The sequence below is a fragment of the Vombatus ursinus genome, unplaced genomic scaffold, assembly GCF_900497805.2.
Source record: "Vombatus ursinus unplaced genomic scaffold, bare-nosed wombat genome assembly UNPS02014774.1, whole genome shotgun sequence".
NCBI lineage: Eukaryota > Metazoa > Chordata > Mammalia > Diprotodontia > Vombatidae > Vombatus > Vombatus ursinus.
The window spans coordinates 8,865,540-8,881,441 of NW_020954552.1; the positions used below are offsets into that span (position 1 = coordinate 8,865,540).

The window sequence follows — 15,902 nt, forward strand, 5'->3', positions numbered from 1 at the left end:
GCACTGTGAATGACACCTAAGGTTCCTTCTGACTTAAAGCCTTATAATCCTTTGTATAAGTACATAAGGCTAAGGACTGACATTTCCAAACCTTGCTTAGTAATAGTGACTCATCCCAACGAGATCTATGACCATGAAAAAGCAAATGCAAAATGTATCAGACAGGTACTATGTTTCCAGCCTATTTCAACACTCTAAGAGATCTCTTTATAACGTAGTATAGCTTAAAAAAGAAATCATCTGTCAGCCAACCTTCGGCTTATTAGCCTCTCTAAACTAAGTCTTAACAGAGCTACAGATCTACTCACCTGGCTTTCAAAAACCCAGGGTTATCTCTGTACCACAATGAGATACAACAGGATTTTAGTGGGCGGGAGGGGTCTGTCACAATCTAACTTTTGTTTTATAGGTATTTTCTTTTATAGAGATTGATTTCTCACTGGGGATGATGTCAGCAAAACAAACCAATATTCAGTGAGCAAAGTAAAATTATTAGAACATCAGATCCCTATTTATAAAAATGAAAATTATAGGGGCAGCTAGGTGGCACGGTGGATAGAGCGCTGGCCCTGGATTCAGGAGGACTTGAGTTCAAATCCAGCCTCAGACACATAACACTTACTAGCTATGTGACCTTGGGCAAGTCACTTAACTCCATTGCCTAGCCAAAAAAAAAAATGTAGATTATAGGGCTAGGAGGGGCAAATCTTTCTCTACTAACACACGAATCCCCTACAAAAAAGTGATGAAAAGAAGGATTCTGCTGGGGGCAAGAGAGAGGGAGGAATGCCCTACCAAATTAACAAGCAACAACAACTTCATAACTATTCAAAGGTTACAGGTTCATGTTATCCCTACTGAGAGATTAGCCTATTCTTTTCCCTTCTTGTTAAAGAAGGCTATTTCACAAATACAGTTTGGAAGAAGAAAAGCTTCTATGAAGTGAGCTACTGATTTTGTTAGTTTTAGTTTAACAATTTTTAATTGGTTTTACAAGATGAAAATTTGAAGCAAATAAATTTAATGTCAACCCAAAACTAAGCTTTTAAAAATGAGATGTCTAATATGCCTCTGGAAACCCATACAAAAATGCAATAAGTTAAATTTTAACATAAGCTTAATGATTCAGAAACAGTGCTCAGCACTATTCCAGTATCAAGTGAGAGGTCAAACTATTTGTGTAACTGTTTTTCTAAAAATCGAGTTCTCTTTTTCTATTCCTGATATGTCACATTTCTCTAATCTGCCACCTATTATTAATAACTCCTTACTTATGAAAGTTATACATTATAGAAATTAATGAGTTGAAAACTCTTACCTAACAACTCTGGTTCTCATGGTTGTGTTCGTTGGCCATTTGTGTTGTACAGATTTCTGTAAACACCCATAAATATACCTCAATGTCCTGCCAAAATAACATAATTATGTTAATATCTAAGGCACTTTTAAAAATATTTCTATGATGTACCAAGTATGCTTTAGAATAGAAATCACTTAACTCTTGATAGCATGTTATAATAAAATCTACTTTCTATCCAATTCAATCAACAAACATTTAATCTATTATGTGTAAAGCAATATTCTAAGAGTTAAGAATAAAAAGGCAAAAATGCAAAGGTCCCTGCCCTCAAGGAGCTCACATTTTACTAGCACATATACTTTTCAGTTGCTGCACATAAAGCTGCTGGTCTCAAGAGGACCCCATTCCCCCAAAAGCACAATGTCAGCAAAGGCAAAAATCAACCAAGCCAGCTTTCAATTATTTTTATTTTTGACTATATCATCAGCATTTTGATATTTTCCAAATGAATAATAAACATTTTGCTAGTTTTAGATTACTTCTGTTTTAAATAAACAGAATTTTACTTTTGGGGGAAATACGTGACACTTTTCTTTTAACCACATCAGTAAATAATATTTCTCCAACAAGGTGGTTGCCAGGAAACACTATGGAAACAAAAAACTAAGAACTTGATCATCCACTATTTACCTTTCCAACTCAGACATGCACACTGTATTATTTTTAAGTGGAGAGCATTTAGCCCCAGAATTTATATAAGCTCCCTACTATTAAACAGAAATAAGAGAACAATACATTATAATTAGGAAGTAAAAACCATATTATTCACAGAGCGTAAGGTCTTTTTTAAAAAGTACAGATTTATTTTAGAATTACACATGATCACATACAAATGTAAAAATCCCCTCAATATCATAGCTAATCAAATATTAACTTACGGAGGCAAAATCTCTGCAGCCATGAATATTTTTTCCACAAGCTCTGAAAGTATGTTCAATAGGTGTACTAAGTTAGTGTTTACATCTTCGTTTTTTTCTAATTTTGAAGGATTTAACTAAAGAAAAGAAAAGAACCAACATAAATACTTCTTGAAAAGTGAAACTTCAGAGACTTCTATATCAGATAATTCTAACTTCTCTAGGAAGTAGACTTTTTTTAAGTGATTTGCTCTAGACAAACAATTGCTGTCTACACAAATGCTGATGACAATAACAAAAGGCAATATCAATATATTCTATCCCTAGAAGTTCTTCTGAATGATAACTTAGAAGCGTTCCCAATTACTAATAAAGATCTGAGAACTATTCCTATTTGGTATGGAATACTGAACACTTCCAGGAATAGGGTTCCTTCTCATTCAACAACATGACCCAATACATTTGTTAGGCATATACATAAAATGGCAAAGAGGATAGAGAAAGATGGACAAACCCTCATTTTAACAGACTAAAGTCTTAACTCTGAAATACTGGTTATCTGACCCTGCACAAATCATTTAGTATTTCTGTGCCCCAGACAACTTCCCTAAAACTACACGATGGGCAGAAAAGTGCCAATCTGCAATGGCAAAGGGAGTTTCCTTGAAGGAGGTCTCTACAATCAATGAAATCAACCAATCCATCATGCATTTATTTAGTGACTATTATGTACCCATCAGTCAACAAGCATTTATCAAATGTAATTTATTGTGTGCCAAGCACTGTGCTAAAACACTGGGGCATAAAGAAAGGTTTAAAAAAAAAAGGTTAAAAAAAAAAGTTCCTTCTCTCAAGTTCATATTCTAATGGGGACACAATATATTTAACTAGGTACCTATTAGATATAAACAGAGTAAATACAAGGTAATATCAGAGAAGATGGCACTAGCAATGGGAAAGGGAAGGGATAAGGTAAAGGGCATGGGAAGGTAGAACTAGAAACCAGGCAAACTAAAAAGCAGACATGAGAGAGAAAATTCCAGGCATGAGGGACAGCCGGTGCAAAGGCAGAAAGATGGGAAAGAGAATGTTGTATGCTGGGAACCTAAAGTTGGCCAGTGTAGCTAGACTGTAGAATGTAAGGAGGTGAGGAAATTATGCTCAGACTGAAAGGGTAGAAAGGGACCAGGTTATGAAGAGTTTCAAATGCCCAACAGAGAACTTTATATTTGATCTCAGAGGTAATAAAGAGCCAGTGGAATTTACGAGGGAAGGGGAGGGTGCCAAAATCAGATTTAGGCTTCAGGAAAATCATTTTAGCAGCTGAATGGAAGATGGTTTATAACAAGAAGATATTTGAGGTAGGGTGGACAATCAGAAAGTTACTGCAGTATTCCAGGCAACAGATGATGAGGTCCTGAACTAGGGTGGTGTCACTGAGTAGAAAGAAAGAATACACACACTTCACTTCCTAAAGTGAATACACCAACTATTTGAATGTGAAATTCAGAGTAAAGCGTCATATACTATTGTCCAGTATAGATTTCTCTTAGCAAATTGTCATTTTACCTTGAATTCTAATCATATACATTAAAAAATCTTTTTAATGCTTCCATATTCAATTATCCTAACTTCAAAATAAAATTACAAAACATGATTAAATAATGTGATTCAAAGATAATTAAATAGACATTTATAGATTTAGACTGATACCTGATTAAAAATTAAATGAGTTTCTTTCTGGTACCTTCAATAAGGGAGCATGAAAAGCAAAAGTAGGTTCTAGTGTATTTATATGAAATTATATCATAAAAATCTGTGTGTTATCCTAATTTTCAGTTTAAAAAACTCTCAGAAAGCTGCCTATACAAATTCTAATAATAATGCATGAAGCAAAGTAAGAAACTGACATCAAAATGTTATGGTGCAATGTTACAATCTTAAATAAAACACTTCTAAAATCCTGTTTTAGCATTCATTTTTAAAGATACTGTATCACAATATAAATACACATGATGTATTCATTTTATTTTGGAAAGATTACACATTTCCCTTAAAATACACATTACGCAATACATATTTGGCATTTCTGCAAGAAAAATACTGGAAATATTAAAGTCTTACTTCACAAGACTGCTTGCTTTCCATTATCTTTAAAATAGTGTCTTTCAGAGCATGATGAACAAAACGTGTGGCTGTGGCTTTCATATACTGTTCCATCAAGGTGCTTGCAAGTGTGGTAGCTCGAAATAAGGTAGTAGCTTCATCTAAATGAATATTTTAAATGGAATAGGAATTTTAAAAGTCTAATAATTTATGCCAAATTACAACATTCACAACTGCCAGGTCATCGCGGTTATTTAAAAATATGACATCATACATTCCCAAAGCATTGTGCAATAAACAAATAGTTTTTTAAAGTTATCTAGCCCTCCCAATCACAACGAGATAAAAGAATAATTTTATAAAGAAATCCATAATTGAAGAGTATAAATGATCTGCTTATAGTCAGACAGCAATCTAGCAGCAGAACAGGAACTAGAACCTAGGTATCTAACTGCACCACACCTTGCTCGTCAAAATTAATGATCAAAAGAATCAACTGTCTACCTCCTCTACAAAAACTTCTAACTGTATAAAAGTAATGAAGTTTGGGTTATTATTTGGCTTAACAACATGATGATTACAGATAAAAAGCCATTATATATTCTATTATTCTAACTACAAAACAATTACTGTGCTACAACAGTATTTTCTTAAAATGTGTATGTTGCTATACATTACATTCCAAAATGACACACACTTCTCAAACATTTCCAGTCTTTAACCTACTTAATTTCTAAAAACTGTTATGGCATTTTAATTGATTTCATCATCATTATCATCACGGAAGGAATGATTCCAGCAGCAAATTCTGATGAAAGCAGAGTGGTGGGAAAAAATTCCATTAACACCAATGAGGTTTCCAAATTGCAGTGGAATGTCTAGATATGCTATCTGGAAAGTATTGGACTTAAGGAGCTGCAAGCAATACACAGTTGATATCCAGAGCCTTTTGGATACATTAATTCATTCAATATTTAGAATATAGCAAGACACTGTGCTAAGCATAGCAGGGAATAAGGCATGGTCCCTGCACTAACAGAGTTTACAAGCTCCTCTAGAAGAAGAGACAGGAATTGGTAGCGAAAATGATAGTAACTATAAGGGGTACTATAAAAGTGTATTAAGAAAAGCAAAATACTTAAATTACTCACAGCTTGTGATAACAGTAAGTAAAAAATATGAGCTCTGAACCCAGTATGAGGAAGTAGGAGGTAAAAATTTCAAGTAATCAAAACAATAGCACTATGGGTCAATCTGTCCAGACGAATAAATTTTTACTCCAAATAATTGTTTTACTTAGAAAAACTTCTCTGTAATGCTACTCGCTGTAATGTAACACTACAGATATGAAAATGATCAAGTTTTAATATCAGGCAACATAAGAGGTAATTATGAACTTTCCTAATTGGTGAAAAAAATCAGAAATATGATCAAACATTAAACATTTATTCAAAGAGCAAGAAATAAATGTTACAAATCTTTTACTAATTCCATTTTCTGAATGGCACCAACAAATCCATACTGTACCTTCCATGCTTATTTCTCTGTCATTTAGTGTTCGTAACAACAACGATTCAAGCTTTTCATGAAGAAAAATCTTCAGTAAGATGCTAGCCAATAGTGTTCGGTCCTGTCCACATACATGTGATAAAGCATAGACTACATGCAGCTCTTTTTGTAGAATAAGCTAAGAAGAATATCAGAACACAAAACTATTCAAAGCGTATAATAACATCGTCAAATAGTCTTTCGAAGATTAAAAAAGAACACTGTTTTGAGGCTACAATGACATACTAATGAATAATTCATTAAAAATGGAAGAGGTATATAGCCTACATGTTCTTGTCTCTAAAGCCCAACATCACAACTTTGCAAGGCTTTTATAACCTTTCCTAGCTGTCAGCATGCCAATAAAATATGCAATCACTATACTTAAGTTAATGGATCCTTTATTAAATGTTTTAATGTTTCTATTAAATAATGCTTTCAAAGATAATTAGAATGGTAGAGCAATTTAGTACCTCTTTAAATTCACTGTACTCTTCTTCTGGCATGATTTTCTCCATAGAATATCGTGCTCTGACACGCAGGGATCCTGGTTCAATACCTTTTAACGGTATGTGAGAACTGAGCTGGAACCATTCATCTGTCGCGTGCCCTTTCTGCAACCGGCTCAACTGGCAGCGCATAAACACTTGGGAGGAAAAATATTGTTCAAAGTCAAAAGATGTCAATGTCTTTAAAAATTTGAGCTTTGCATTATGTCTCAACTGGCTTTAGTATAAATTTTTAACAAAATACAGTGACATCGCATACCTAGCCATTTGTGAGAAATGAAATTCCTTTGCTGGTTTACCCTATTTGGCAAAAATCTTATATTTTAAAGAAATAAACACAAAGGCTGATTACTTTTATGGGGACAAAATGCCAATCATAAGCTAGCAAAAGATATAACCTTAACACTTAAAAAACTGTTCTAAGAAAAAAAAAGCTGCCATTTGCCTTCTGATATATTTTTAGTTGAATTGAAATGTGCTCTGACATTTAATGTCCTTCATACGTATTGCCTTGTCTTGTTTTTGGGAATAACAATAACTATGACCTCACATTTATATAGTACTTTATAGTTTACAAAGTTTTACACCTCCCACCAAATTAACAAGGAAATGAATGAGAACACAATATTCCCCATTTTACAAATATGGAAACTGAAGTTCACAGGTTAAATGGCTTACTCTGGGGTCATGTGCCTGATGTGGCATAGCCCAACCTCAAATCCAGGCCATTTAACTCCAAGTTCTATGCTCTTTTAAAATATATCTTGCCTACGGCAATTTATTTCTATTGATCATTAACAATGAACTTTATAAGTGCTATACAAGATAGGAGGAAACACTCAACACACTACTTTATAGTTTTTTCCTCTATTATTTTATTTTTACTATGTAAAATACCAGCTCAATTTTAAAAATAAATACAAAAAATATTCACCAGCCCACAAGGTTAGGATTCTCTATGTGCATTTACTCATTTTTGGTTTTTTGGTTCATTTAGAGATGGAACTGTTTTGTAAATTGCAATTTATCCTCATTTTGAACTGAATTTATCAGCAGTAAAGTGAAAAATCTACTATCTTACAGATAATAAAACACTATTAAATGTTCATATATAATACTTATTTTCAAATAGTCAATTAACACTAAAACAAGACAGCAGTTTCAGGTAGTAATACAAATAGTCTAGCTAGGTTATTCCCATAAAAGGCAAATGAAATAAGCTTAGGTACAAAGGAACAGATTTTAATTAAGACAACCTTTTAAAAGTGTGATTAGTCAATGACTTAGTTCTCTGTCCCTTTTGATGAAAGAACAGCAATAAAACACAGTAAAACTTTAAGGAGTTTGGTCAAAATATAGAGTTCTAAATGGATTACAGTTAAATATTCTGAAATAACAAGTGCCGTATCTGTTTAAATGTTGAAAACATAACCATCTTAATTGAAATTTAAAATTATGCTGAAGGACACATCTATAACAAGGAGATGAGTTGCCACTATCACTTGTTCCCAAGCCAAAAGAGAGAATAAGAATAATCAACTTGTTAAGAGCCAAGTCAAAAACACACACTGGAATTGCTACTCTGCCACATGACCTCTGGAATCAAAAATAAATTGCCCATTACATCATCTCTCACAAACTTTCATTCCTTCCTCTGATTTCTTTTCCATGTACTACTATATTGCCCTTTATTAGTCCTTTTTGCCAACAACTATTACTTTACTTTGTTGTGTTTTCTGCATATACATGGTCAAGTCACTTAACCCTGTTTGCCTCAGCTTCCTCATCTGTAAAATGAAATGGCAAAGGAAATGGCAAACCATTGCAGTATCTTTGTCAAGAAAACCCCAAATGGGGTCACAAAGACTCAGACTCAACTGAAACGACAGAACAAATTATTAATCTGATTCTTCCCTTACTCCCTAAGGGATAAAGTGGCCCCACACAAAAAAAGAGGAAGTCTACAAAAAATTAGCAAACGTGCCTAAGTGAAACAGAAAAGAATGGGTAAGGCAATACTCAAGTAGTATTTTATCTTACTTTAAGTATCAAGCCATATATATCCCATTGTTCAAAACAAAAATTACAGTGAGTATTTTTTGGCATTAATTCATACACTTCTCATATATGTAACTAATTCTTCATAAGTACATACTATAATGCAGGGAGTACAGTTACAAAGAATTGTAGAACAGGAATAAGGAAATTACTTCTGTTCCCTAAAACTTAGTTTTCTCATCTTAAAATAGGGATGATAATAACAACACTTGCTCCACATACTTCACAGGTAGTATCTAGTACCTGGGGAGAGGGGGTAGAGGTTAAAATTTAAAGCTCTACATAAATGTGAATTGTAATCATGATTTCACATACAGTAACTCTGGTTTCACATACGATTACGGTAACCATATAACCAGGACTGGTTAACTGACTTTAAGATAAAGTATAATTTATATTTTGGCTAAAATAAATAGTAAGCATCTTAAAGCCTAGTGACAGTATATCCATTAAAGTTATTTGTGTAATTAGTCTGAAATAAGCAAATATAAATTACTAAGAGCAAATAAATTAAAATAGCCACATACATTTAAGACAATTTTAAGTTGGACTTTTATTTTATGGATTAAAAACCTAATTCTCTTTCTTTAAGATCAAACCTGTTAAAAATAAAACAATTACGAAGTTTATTTCTGCACATTTCCCTATATCAACTTACATATATCAGAATCTTTGCTCTTCTTTGTTTTGTTACTTAAACTTATTTCAAATCTGTTGATATCTGGCGAGAGATCACTAGAAGAAAAAGAACAAAAATGGACTGATATAAAGATGTAGAGGTTGGCATTATAATAATTTGACTCCCCTACCCAATGAAATACATTTAAAACTAAGAATGAAATGTGTTAAATGATATATGCAAGCTACCTCACAAACAGGTACTCATCCCCAAATCCCTCACATGCAAGATCTCTCAAAATAATATTAGCTCATGAATGTACGTGGTAAATAAATGTCGATTGTACTTGTTTACTAGGCAGCCAGGTAGCTCAGTGTGTAGAGTGCTGGGCCTGGAGTCAGGAAGACGAGTTCAAATGTGGCCTCTGACGCTTACTAGCTGTATGACCCTGGACAATTCACTTAACTTGTTTGCCTTAATCCACTGGAGAAAAAAATGGCAAACCACTCCAGTATCTTTGCCAAGAAAACTCCATGGACACTACAGTCCACAGGTTCATGAAGAGTCAGAAACGACTGATGGACTAACAACAACACTTGTTTACTGAAGAACCGGGGTAAACTTTTGTTGCTATACAATGAATTTTTTGAACTTGTAAGACTACAGTGTAGTGGTGATGGTAGTAAAACCAAATACTACAAGAAGATGAACTGCATAAATAAACAAAAAAAGGTGACCCAACAAAAAAAATGTCATTTTTTTTTGAAAAGCCATTATTAAAATATTTCCCCCCCTTTTTGCTTCTGATTTCAGGGCTCTAACACATTAAATACATAGAAGCTATGAAAAAAAAAAAGTTTGACAACAGTGAGATTTAGATTAAATAGCAAAACAAGACTTACTCAAAGACAAACTCTTCTGACCATACAGGGTTTTGTCCTTCTCTTGCATGTGTTTTTGCTACCTGAACACTGTTCAGATATATATTACAATATGGATTAGTAAAATGCTTTACTGGGAGTTTATGAGCTTCTTCAACATGTAAAACAAGACTGCTAACCTAAAGGAAAAAAAGTCCCATTTTATTAACAATCATGTAACAGATCCAGAAAATAATCACTTTAAATTAAATACAATTTCTACTTTCTTCTATTTTTCAAATGATTCTCCCATTTCAAATGAAAATATTGACCTTAATCATATTTGCCTTTAGGAGTGCTATCATCAGGCATAAATACAGCAGAGTATAAATACTGAACAATTTCTGTATTCAAATGAGATAATGTATATAAAATACTTCATGAATCTTGAGATACTACATGTTAGTTATCATCATTTAAACAATCTTTCTACCTTAAAAAATATACATATAATTCCAACTTATTTTCTTTTTTAAAGTGTATGCTGCCTTTAAAATAAAAATTTTTATGCCATCTTGATAATCAAACATGAACATTTTCTATATATACAGAAAAACATAATTATCATACGTGAAACCAACAATTTCCACTACATATAGCCTGCTTTTAAAAAAAAAAACTAGATGTGATAAATATATGAGATAATTTGTTACATGTGAGATATAATAAATTCAATGTTGGCTTCAAAGATGATCTGTTTGTCTCGTCTCCTGAATATCATTCTGTTCCTTTTTATGATTTTTTCTCTCTCTCTAAATATTACAGTAATCCTTTTTTCTTTCTTTTAAATTTCTCTACTTCAAAATCCCCCTCTTCTTGTAATATCCCTCAGGGGATGGGTGGTGATGGTAGTGGTGATTATCTTATTACAGTTAAACAAATAAGTTGCAGTTAAAGGGGTACATATCTCAATTTCTTTTTCAAGTCCCCTGGAATCATAGTTGATCATTGCATTGATCATTATTTATAAGTCTTTTAAAGTTGTTTAAAAAATATTGTCGTTATATCATTCTCCTGGTCCTGCTCAGTTCATTCTGCATTACTTCACAAAAATCTTTGCAGGTTTCTTGGATAGAGACCCAGAGCATTCATATACCATAATCTCTTCAGTCATTCCTAAACTATAGGTCATTTTTTTTTTATTAAAAGCTTTTTCTGAATCAACTGATATAATTCTGTGACTTTTAGTGTTTTGGTTCTTACTATCTATCTCTGTTATTCATTTCCCTACTAATGAACACCTCTGCATTACTGGTTTAAATCTACATTACTCAGTTTCCAATCTTTTTTTTTTTTTAAATATATTGTAACTTTGCTAATACTTCATTCAGTATTTTTGTACTGATAATCATTAGGAATATAGGTATTTTTTCAGCTTTGTTTTTCCTTAGTTTAGGTGTCAAGTCCATATCTGTATCTTACAAAATTAGGACCTCCTCTTTTCCTATTTTAGAACTAAGTTCATGTAATATCAAAATTTACGGTTCTTTGATTGTCTGATAGTTTACTTGTAAATCCATTTTTTCTTTGATATTTCTATTGATCAGTTCTTTCTCTGGAGGTAGATAGCATCTTCCTTCATGAGTACTCTGTAGTTGATTTGAGTACTTATAATACTCAAAAGAATTTAGTCATTCACAGTTGTTTTTTGAACAATATTGCTGTTACTGTATATTACATTCTTTTGGTTCTGCTCATTTAACTCTTCATTGTTTCATGCAAATCTTTCCATGTTTTTTCAAAAAATCAAGCTGCTCATCATTTCTTACAGCAGTTATATCCCACACAATACTCCATCATAATCATATGCCACAACTTGTTTAGCCATTCCCCAACTGATGGGCATCCCTTCAATTTCCAGTTCTTTGCCACCACAAAGAGAGCTGCTACAAATATTTAGAACATTTAGGTTCTCTTCTGTTTTCCCTGATTACCTTGGCAAACAGGCCTAAAATTGCTATTGCAAGGTCAAAGGGTATTACAGAGTTTTAAAACTCTTTGAGCATAATTCCAGACTGCTCTCCAAAAATCAGTTCAGAGTTCCACCAACAGTGTATTATGTCTCAATTTTTCCATGTCCCTCCCAACATATCATTTTCCTCTTCTATCATTTTAGCCAATCTGTGAGGTGATATCTCAGTTGTTTTGATTTGCACTTCTCTAATCAATAATGATTTGGAGCATTTTTTCATGGTTATATTTAAGTTTGATTTTTTTTTTCATTAAAGAACTGCCAGTTCATATCCTTTGACCATTTATCAATTAGGGAATGATTCATATTCTTATAAACTTGAGAAGTTCTCTATATATTTGAGATATGAGATCTTTATGCAAGAAACTGTCTACAATTTTTTCTCCCAAATTTTGCTTTCCAGGAAAAAGTTTCTAACAATTTCTTTCATTTAACTCTTCACTTACTATGAAACTTTATTTTTTATTTTTCATAAATGGCAATCTAGTTTTCCTCTTTTAAATAAGACTGACTAATATTTTTATCTACTTTACAAAAGAGTTCCTGTTTTTATTTATCACCTGAAAATGTGGTTATTGCTTTCAATCTTATTAAATTGTTTCTCTGACTTTCAGAATTTCTACTTCAGTCTGTACTTTAGGTTTGTTCGATTTAATGCTTTTTTGTTTTTTCTAGTTGCATGCCTAATTAATTTATCTGCACTTCCTATTCTCCTACACTCACCCCAAATAAAAATGCTTACGAGACAAATTTTCACCTAATGACTGCTTTGGGTAAAGGAATACACATGTACATTGAGGTCTCCTATTATAATTTTGCTATTTCTCCCCTTAATTTGATTAACTTTTCTTGACTCAGATATTATACCATTTGGTGCATATATATTAAGTCCTGATCTTTTAAACTGTGTATCATACTTTTAAGTATAATAATGTATTTTCCCTCTTTATTCCTTTTTAATAGGATCTATTTTTATTGTTGCCTTGTCTGAGATTAAGCCTGTTACCCCTGCCATTTTTTTTTTAAAGTTCACTTGGGCATAATAAATTCTGCTCCAGGATCTTTGTTTCAAATTTTTTGGGGTTTTTTGGTAAACATAGTATTGGGTTCTGCTTCCTAATTCATTCTGCTATCCTTTTCCATTTTATTATGAATAATTTTACCCCCTACTTAGGTTCATGGCCATGATTTTACTTTTTCCTCTCTTTGCTCCAAGCCCCTCTTTACAAAGAAGAGAACAGCAGTGAAAGAGTGTGATCAATGCTAGTGATGTTATTACTTCAATGTAATTGAAGTGATCTATTTCCATTCAATTGACTCTTCACCTTTCCCCTTTCCCAAACTTTAATCACTGGTTCTTAACCTTTTTTTTTTTTTAAATCTCTCCTTCACACTGCATTTTTTTTTTGCCTGTTAATTATTCCCTTCTCAATACTAAACAACCTCTTAATCATCCCCTCCTTCTTCAAGAATTTAATGTATTTCAACAACTAAACTGTTGGGTTTTCAACCCTTCACTGTCCAGCTTATATAAGAGTAAAAGCAATGTGGCACCCACTTCCTTGTTCCCCATCTGTGGACTCTTCTTACTCATCTGAGAGAAATAGTAAGTCTTGCCCCAATTTTTTTTCTCCTTTTGTCCATTTTCTACATTCTTGGCTCATCTTATATAACTTCTTCTATGACCCTTAAAGACCTTAAGTTTCTAAAAGGACACGTCTTGACTCTCCTCTTATTAGAATAAAAACTTTTTGTCATTGTATAATCCCTTCCCATTTGCCCAAATGTATTTGTTTTTCTTGATGCCTGTGTTTGCATTTTGGCCTTTCTACTCAGATCTGGTATTTTCATCCGGAAACAAGACTGCTATTCAACTAAAGACTCATTTTATTCCTTTTAGGATTATGCTCAATTTTTCAAGTTATTTTTGATTGTGAGTCTCTATCTTTTGCATTTCAGAATAGCATATTAAAGATTTCTTCCATTTTACCACGTAACTATAAAGTCTTATATCCTCTTGATTTTGATTCCTTGTTTTATGACTTCCTGAAATACCATATTCAAGGTTTTTTGGCTATTGTTTATTTACAGTTTTCAATTGTTTGAATACTCTTAAATTCTCTTTCAACTGTTGTCCAAGTCTATTATTATCAATTGTAGGTACCTAAAGTTTTGGATTTATTCTAATATTTCCTATTATCTTATTGTGTCAATTATCTGCTTGGTCCATTCTAATTTTCACAGAATCAAATTTAGGAATATGGTTTATCACCTTATGTTCAAAGCTATTAATTCTCTTTCTAATTCTTTCCTTCCATAGTTTTCATTTTATTTATAATCTCTTGCTTCATTTTTCCAGTTACTCTTGCAATGCTTCTGCCCAATCTATTCTCGTGTCTGAGGGACTGCTCATAATTGTAGACTCTTCTTTCCTCTCAGATAATTCTTAATCCGTAACTTTATTTTTTAATAGTAATTTTTATTTATTTTTTTGTTTTCAACATTTACTTCCATAAGATTTGGAGGTCCAAATTTTCACCCCATCTAACCCCTCCCCCCAACCCAAGATGGCATGCATTCTGAATACCCCTTCCCCTAGTCTGCCTTCCCTTCTATCTCTCCCCCCCTTCTCGTATCCCCTTCCCCTTCAATTTTCCTGTAGGGCAGGATGGATTTCTGTACCCCATTTCCTATATTTCTTATTTCCCAGTTGCATGTGAAAACATTTTTTTAAAACATGTGTTTTTAAAACTTTGGGTTCCAAATTTTCTCCCTTCCTCCCTCCCCATCCACCCTCACTCAAAAGGCAAGCTATACATGTGCAGTTATGCAATACACTTCCATAGTAGACATGCTGTGAAAAACTAACTCTATTTCCCTTAATCCTATCCCGCCCCCCCATTTATTCTATTCTTTCTTTTGATCCTGTCCCTCCTCAAAAGTATTTGCTTCTGATTACCCCCTTTCCCAATCTGCCCTCCTCTCTATCATCCCCCTACTCTCTTATCCCCTTCCCCTCCCTATTTTCCTGTAGGGTAAGACAGATTTCCATACCCAATTGAGTGTGTACGTTATTCCCTCCTTAAGGAACATCCAATGAGAATAAGATTCACTCGTTCCCTCTCACCTTCCCCCATTTCCCCTCCACTGTAAGAGCCTTTTCTTTTCTGTTTTTTTGGTGAGATAATTTACCCTGTTGTACATTTCCCTTTCTCCTTCTCCTAGTATAATCCTCTGTCACCCCTTAATTTTATTCTCCAGATATGACCCCTTCATTTTCAACTCAACCTGTGCCCTCTATCTATCTGTATCTATATATACGTACATATAATTTTTTCCCCTCCAAATATCCTAATATTGACAAAGGTCTCATGAGTTACAAATATCATCTTTCCATGCAGGAATGTAAACAGTTCAACCTTAATAAGTCTCTTACGATTTTCTCTTTCCTGTGTACATCTTCATGTTCCACTTGTGTTTTGTATTTGAAAGTCAAATTTTCTATTCAGTTCTGGTCTTCTCATCACAAATGCTTGAAAGTCTACTTTTTCCCCTGCAGGATTACACTCAGTTTTGCCGGGTAGGTGATTCTAGGTTGTAATCCTATCTCCTTTGCCCTCCGGAACATTATATTCCATGCCCTGCGGTCCCTTAACGTAGAAGCTGCTAAATCTTGTGTAATCCTGATTTTGTTTCCACAATACTTGAATTGTTTCTTTCTGGATGCTTGTAATATTTTCTCCTTGACCTGGGAACTCTGGAATTTGGCTACAATATTCCTAGGAGTTTTCCTTTGGGGATCTCTTTCAGGAGGAGATTGGTGGATTCTTTCAATTTCTATTTTGCCCTCTGGTTCTAAAATATCAGGGAAGTTTTCCTTGATCATTTCTTGAAAGATGATGTCTAGGCTCTTTTTTTGATCATAGCTTTCAGATAGTCCAATAATTTTTAAA

The 15,902-nt window shown here is 33.3% G+C and overlaps 1 protein-coding gene across 1 annotated transcript in view; it reads right to left on the minus strand.

Moving 5' to 3' along the window:
* The window catches only part of RASA1 (RAS p21 protein activator 1), a 118,529-nt gene that overhangs the window by 9,926 nt on the left and 92,701 nt on the right, over positions 1–15,902 (minus strand). The window contains exons 14-20 of the mRNA XM_027864243.1: positions 9,960–10,117; positions 9,097–9,173; positions 6,345–6,517; positions 5,851–6,010; positions 4,342–4,484; positions 2,239–2,354; positions 1,319–1,405 (exon numbers count right to left, since the gene is read on the minus strand). Of these exons, the coding sequence (XP_027720044.1) occupies positions 1,319–1,405; positions 2,239–2,354; positions 4,342–4,484; positions 5,851–6,010; positions 6,345–6,517; positions 9,097–9,173; positions 9,960–10,117 (914 nt within the window). The remainder of the gene's footprint in view (positions 1–1,318; positions 1,406–2,238; positions 2,355–4,341; positions 4,485–5,850; positions 6,011–6,344; positions 6,518–9,096; positions 9,174–9,959; positions 10,118–15,902) is intronic.